This window comes from Nicotiana attenuata, unplaced genomic scaffold (genome assembly GCF_001879085.1).
Source record: "Nicotiana attenuata strain UT unplaced genomic scaffold, NIATTr2, whole genome shotgun sequence".
NCBI classification, from domain to species: domain Eukaryota; kingdom Viridiplantae; phylum Streptophyta; class Magnoliopsida; order Solanales; family Solanaceae; genus Nicotiana; species Nicotiana attenuata.
Genome location: NW_017682587.1, coordinates 2,426 through 9,650, shown reverse-complemented (window position 1 = coordinate 9,650; position 7,225 = coordinate 2,426). Strand labels below are relative to the sequence as shown.

Sequence of the window (7,225 nt, the reverse complement as noted above, 5' to 3'; positions counted from 1 at the left end):
CAATAGCATCACGAATACCCCCCCCCCTTACGTTTAAACCAGAAATTTAACAAAAATGGTTAGGGATTTTACCTGCAAGAATGGGGATGAAGACACACACACACTTTGAAATTTCCCGTCCCAGATAGTTTTGGAGAGTCAAATTGATGGAGATGACTTTCTCTCTCAAGAACCCTCTCTTCCTCTCTCTTATTTGTGTGGAAGATCGTTAAAAATGAGGGGCTGGGGTGTTTTATTAAAAAGGGGGTCGGGTATAAAATTTAGAAAAATAGAAGCCCGAGCAAGATCTGCGGTCGCATTCTGCGATCGCAGGATTGAAATGCGGTCCGCAGATTGGACCGCAGAATTGCCCCCAAAACTCTGAGGAATCTATTTGGGTCTGAAACAGGAATGTGGTCCGCATTCCTGTTATGCGGTCGCATTTTGCACCGCAGAACGGACCTTCACAAATCCTTGAGGAACTTATGCGACAACTATGTGGTCCGCATATTGGTTATGCGATCGCATAATAGACCGCATTTTCAACATTAATTTTGACAACTCTTCTGTTCCACTCTGCGGTAGAAATGCGATCGCATTTTGGACCGCATCTTGACCTCAAGTTTAACCAACCCACTGTTTCTGGAAAATTGATTCTTTTGATTTTTTTTTTAAAAGCTTAGATCAATACCAAGGGTCCGAACCGCAGCGAACCGGCGAGCCGCGAAGAATTCTACACATTCCTAACACATATTCGGAGCCGACACCACAAGTCACTGGGTTTTGAGCCAAAAGTTTTACTGGGCCTCACAGGTCATTTTACCCAATTTCGCATATTAGCTTAGAATATAATTAAGGAATCAGTTACTTGAAGTATTATTTACATTATGCAATTAATTTGAACAGACTTGGGCCATTTGGAGTCGAGTACTCATTGCAAGAGCGTGGTTTCAGGTTGAGTTTGAGCCGGTTCAAGGTAAGTTGATTGCCTAACCTTGTGTGGGAAAAACTCCCCTTAGGATTTGGTTTGTAGATAATTGAAATTCCTTGTACATGAGGTGACGAGTGTGTACTTGTGCTAATTGTTGAAAATCTGTTTTCTTTAAGTAACTATAAATGTGATTTTGTTTTTCCTGTTCATACTGCATGTAATTTATACTTGCTTTTAGCCTAGGGAAGCATGTTTAATTGAATTAATTGCTTTACTTGCTCAAATTGCCTTATTTGGATTATGTGCAGCATGCTAGGCTAGAAATGCCTGTTTCACTTTGGTATTGAAATTTGAATTGAATTGAGTATTCTTTGTGTTGCTATTGTGTTTTTACTTTGGGACTACGGGATGGTATCCCGGGAGATCCCCCTGTATGTTTTTATTGGGACTACGGAATTGTATTCTGGGAGATCCACCTGAATATTTATATTGAAACTACGGGACTACACCCGGTAGATTCCCCCAGTACTAGATATCTACATTAGGGACTATGGATTGGGATTCTGGTAGATCCCCGCGCATTATGAGTTGGACTACGAGACAGCACCCGGGGGATCCACTAGATATTTATATTTGGGGACTACAGGACGGTCGCTTGGGAGATCCCCAGTTTTATCTCCGTGTTGAGTTGTATTCCTTTCCGCGATTATTTTGTCTCTATTAAAGTTGTTGTTGTTCTTCTATCCTGTGTTACTTCTTACTGTTGCACTTAAGTATATTGTCTTATACTATACTGTTATACCTTGTATATTCTTTAACCTCAGTAGGGCCCTGACCTTCCTCGTCACTACCCGATCGAGGTTAGGCTTGGCACTTACTGAGTACCGTTGTGGTGTACTCATGCCCTTCCTGCGCATGTTTTGCAAGATTTACACCAATTTTTCTACCCCTCCTTTTTGTTTTGTTTTGCTAAGGAGGGATACTTCCAAGATTGTTTTTGTTTTGGAAAATTAGTACTGCGTATAATATTTTAGCTCGCTCTGGAAACTTGATTGCTCTAAGGAGCTCTTTTATCTATAATGATCTTTCTTAATTGATAATATTATGCATCTACTTTAACCAAACAAACTGTATATTTTTAGCTTTTTTATTACCGATAGAGGAACAGAAAGGAAAATGGGGAAGCATTACAAGAAAAATGACTTTATCCGGTTGCCTCAAAAATAGAAAAAGTGACAACAAAATTTTTTAATGACGATCTTAAGGGTCGTTGAGAATAGTTCCGTTACTAAAACTTATTCATGGAAAGGCATTTCGTGAATCCCTCTGATTCTATCTCTTTAATTTCATTTGAAGGAAAGAATGATCCCAAAGAATATCTTTCTTTTTGTTTGTTGAATTTCTCTTTGATTCATCAATGTATAGTATTCTATATCCTCATTAATAATGAATCCAAACGATCTGTCTCTTATCTTTCCTCTCCCATATAAAACAAAATAAAAATAAAATTGTGCCTTATGGTCTTCATGTGCTAAATAGCTTGCATTTGATAAAACAAACTCAATATTTTCCAACATAGAACAAAAGAGAAAAGGAAATGAACTTTTGTTCTTAGAATTGATACATGAATTCAATTGTGATTATTGATCAAATCAACTTCACTATGGAATATATTTGACATGTTATATATAGTATAGTTTTGAATTCCATGCGCCTTTGATGCCCTCATGAAGTCCTGAAAATCATAGAATAATATACTCAGTGGCAGATACAACACATATATTTATAAATATTTGTATATCGTTACTTACTGGACATAGTCGATCTTAATAACGCCAGCGACCGGATTAGCAATGGTTGAGAAGGCTTCTTTAGAGAGATCCAGAGTTCCACCACATCCAGGGCAATGATCAACAATCTTTACCAAAATACTCTTGCCAGTGCAAGGACCAGTGCATGTGACATTGAATGTTTTTCCACATATTGCACCATTATTCCATAGAGGATCACTTGCTGCTGCTATAATGGCACCTTGGGGTGTGTTTCCATAACATGATGAAGCTGCACCAATAATAATAATAAAACCTCAATTCTAAACAATTTCCGAATTAGCTATATCAATTTGTTTATTTTTCTTTTGGTAATATTAAGCAAATAATTAAATGAGACACTTGCGTTGTTGCTCACTTGAATAACATAATTGTTCTTGTTTTGTTTATAAAGTCAAATGGCTCATGTATCATCAATAACCTTTTTATTTTTTATTATTTCATAAAAAGGAATTTGTTAGTAATTTATCATACTATTTTTTCTTATCAATAAAGCTATTTTTTTTAAAAGTTAAATTCATGTGTTGGTGGTGTAAAAATATCAAGCCATATACAGGGTAATAATTGTAGTTAAATATCTCAATAAATATAAATTATGATAACTAACTTGATATTATAAATTAATATTTATTTATAGAGTAAAGAAAATTTACACTACTCGGTGTATGCAACGTAAAATCGCATTTTGTTTGCGTACAAAACTAAAATACTTACGAACATATTGCGTATAAAATGTGGCAATCCCCGGTGTCGCCAAAGCTATAGAAAGCAAAGTAGTCACAACACCAATAATGAGCAAAATAATTTTAGGAATTGCCATTTCTTTTATGAAACTAATTTTTACTTCACTGATATAGTATTTAACCAACAACTATCTTTATATAGTATTTTTTCTAAGTGTCCAATATCTAAAATATGGTAACCAATTAACAGAATTAAGGCAATTCATTTATAATGTATTTCTTGTCTTACTATATACATTTGAATTACAATATTTTCTTATTCCACTTGTGATTGCATGACAATAGTTCTAACGCAATTTTTTAGGTAGGTTAATTATTACATATCACCTGAGATATGGTAAGTTAATAATTTTTTGAATCATAATAAGTTAATAAAGAATGTTTTATCTCTTTAGCCTTGTGCAAACTGTTAAATTTATCCTACCAAAACAATTAAGAGCTATCGTTAGGGAGAAATTCAAAAATAGCCAGATTTACCACTGGTCGTTGAAAAATAGCCAAGTTTTAAAAGTCATCGAAATTTAGCCACTTTAAATCTGAGCGAAAACACTGTTCAAAATCCGGAAAAACACGCCCGCAAATTTTATGGGAGTTCCAGCATAAGTATGTTGGAACTCCCGTAAATTTTACGGGAGTTCCAGGATAACTATGCTGGAACTCCCGCAAATTTTACGGGAGTTCAAGCATAATTATGCTGGAACTCCCGCAAATTTTACGGGAGTTCCAGCAAGTATAATTGTCCAGTATAATATACTGGAGTTTGGAGCACTGGTGCTCCAGTCTCCCGCAAATTTCCAGGAGTTAGCAAAGTATACCAGTCCAGCATAATATGCTGGAGTTCGTACACAAATGCTCCAGAACTCCCGTATATTATATTGGACCGGTCCCTGTTGCAGCAAAATAGTGGTTATTTTTTATTGACTTGGTAAACGCTGGCTATTTTTCATTGACCAGTGTGAAAACTGACTATACCATGATATTTTAACCTATCGTTAGTATGGGTTAAATTGGACTGAATGGCCCTATAATGGACTGGTTTCTAACTATTGTCTTCATTTTTAATTTTATTTAAAAAATAACCTGTGGAGCCTATACATTTATTTATTGTCAAGAATTTCTCCACCGGATAGATATATTTTATTATATACCCTATTTATACTGTTAGTTGTTATAAATTCTATCCGATTGACATGACTTTCTAATTGTTCAATTTTTCACAGAACTCTATCATATCGCATTATTTGTGTTATCTACATTCAATTTATTTGTTAAATTATTTACAAACTCTACCCGATTGACATAATTTTGTGCTTATTCAATTATTCATCAGACTTCACCAGATCGGTGCGACTGATGTATTATTAACATCTACATATTTAATAAATTATTCATCAAAGTCTACCAGTTTGGCATAAATTTTCTATATTGTTCAACAATGTATTCTTCTAATTTACAATTTTAATCGCGATCAAACTAACTTAAATATACTCCAGATGATCTCAAATGTTTAACAAAACCTGTGGATACCAACACAAATGATCCATTTTCACCTATTTAATTGGTCCAATAAGTTTTTATGATGATTTTTTACATGCCCACAATGTTTGGTTAAATTTCGATGAGTATTGAATAAGTTTGGGTTGAATGGTGATTGTTTTCGATTTCGACATCGATTTGAGCATAAAAATGTTACCATATTGAGCAACGACATTTGATTTGTGTTTCGTCTAAGTTATTATATCTGTATCATAATTCTGGAACCATAGCAACTGAAACCATCAAGTTTTGACATCGTATGAGGAATGTATGATCATTTTACTAAGAATTGGGTTGCGAGCTGTTTCAGATTACTTACAAAATTATCACTGAATTTGTGCTTGAAAATCTGCTTTACTCTCAAATATTAAAACCAACATACCTCCATCATTATAAGGTCAAATGGAGTGATTCAAAATCCTAACTTGACTGGAATTTCACGAATAATCCATTGGAGGCATCAAAAGTGAGTTTCAACATCATTTGGAACAAGAAAAGAGGTATAATAGCTAGGCGTTTATGGCTATTGAAGTTGTTGGAGTTTTCCTCATCTTGAAAGTTTGGGATTGGGAGAATTCAAGGATGTTCTTCAAGTTTCTTCCATGGGGTAAGGTCTAAATCATGAACTAAGTATTTTCCTTTGATTTATTCCCTTGGTTTAAGCTTTCATCCATGATTTCAATTGAAAACCCATTTAATTCTTTAAAGCAAGACCTAGCGTTATGTTCTAAATTTTAAACAATTGAAAATGATTTAGAGGCATTTATTTCCCGATTCCTTTTGGAGTTTTGTTCTCCTATATTAGGAGAACAACATACTTGTATTTGGAGAGTTTTGGAGTGTATTTCGGGAGATGTGGGACCCAACTAGTATGGGTTGGACTCTTGGGTTATGAACACCCAAGGGCGATGTTTTATGTAATCGGTTGAGATATGAGAGTCCGATTGATGTTTTTATTTGTGTGAGCTTGTATTTGTTCGGGCTTCGCTCGTGTATGCATGGATTAAGAATCCCAAGCGAGCCCGACATAGACGTTTTGGTTGACTTTCGACTTTTAATTAAAGATTTGATATTTATCAATTAAGTTTGTTTCCTATGGCATTATTTGTTGTTCTTGAGTTGCTTTTTGCTAGTTTTGAGCCGTTCGAAGGTCGGTACGCACATGGCATTTCTAGAGTATTGTTTCGCTTGCTCAGTAATGGATTCATTTTGTTCGAGGTAAATATAACTTCTAAACTTCGTGCTAGGGGTATGAATCCCTGAATATACGTGTTATGTTTTTGGTGTTGAGGTGACGCACATGCTACATGACGTGGGTGCACCGTGTGAATTATGACTCAGTTGATTTTGTGGTACCATGTAGTTACCAAATCCTGTTTGTATCCATGAAATTTCTACGTGCTAGAGTACTTGAGCTATGATCCATGTTAGAAACCATGTTTAGGTTGTATGCTTATTATGTTGGGACCCACTGAAGTCATTTCTACTGTTGAGTTGTTTGCTAAAATTGCAATAACATATTCATTCATTTGCGTTTCATATCTCAGTCTTTGTTATCATTTATTGTTACATCATGTATCATTATTTGGGCTGATTGGCATGCGATTTGTGAGCCCGAAAGACTAGAGAGGTTGATCACTGAGTCGAGACCGACGTTCTGATTGTGAGCGATATTTATGGGATTAGGCTGCACGCCGTAGCAAGCTTTAATAATTCATGATGGGATCGGGTTGCATGCTACAACAGGTCTTATTGATTCATGACGGGGTAGGGATTCGCGCGAAAGCAAACCACGTTGGCCTATATTTGTGCTTGGGCAAGATCTGCCCATACGTAGTCTAACATACCAGCAGTCACTGCAGGTACCGAATTTCGAGCGATTGAGTGTACCGAGTGGTCGAGTGTGAGATAGTGAGATTGAGTACTCTGAGAGTGTGAGTACGTGAGCTCATCACTGTAATGCATTACATTTGACATTCATACTTGGCATGTTGGTGTTACATCCCACAATATTACGTCAATATTATGTCCCGCAGTATTATACTACGACAATGTTATGCTGCAGTAATATATTACGATGATGTTACGTCCTGCAGTAATAAGTTACCACAGTGTTGCGCCCTGCAGTATTTTACGTTGAATTTATCGTAAGGTAATTGACATCAGTCCAAGAAAAAGATTATTTGGAGATTTTAAGGATTGTAAGT

At 35.7% G+C, this 7,225-nt stretch overlaps 1 protein-coding gene across 1 annotated transcript; it reads right to left on the bottom strand.

The window, feature by feature from the left end:
• Positions 1-2,717: 2,717 nt before the first annotated feature.
• On the bottom strand, positions 2,718-3,559 carry LOC109222012 (putative EG45-like domain containing protein 1). Its single transcript, XM_019386426.1, has 2 exons — positions 3,454-3,559; positions 2,718-2,971 (listed from the first exon to the last, which is right to left on the bottom strand). Exons 1-2 carry the CDS (start codon positions 3,557-3,559, stop codon positions 2,718-2,720), a joined length of 360 nt encoding a protein of 119 aa, XP_019241971.1.
• Between the last annotated feature and the right edge of the window lie 3,666 nt (positions 3,560-7,225).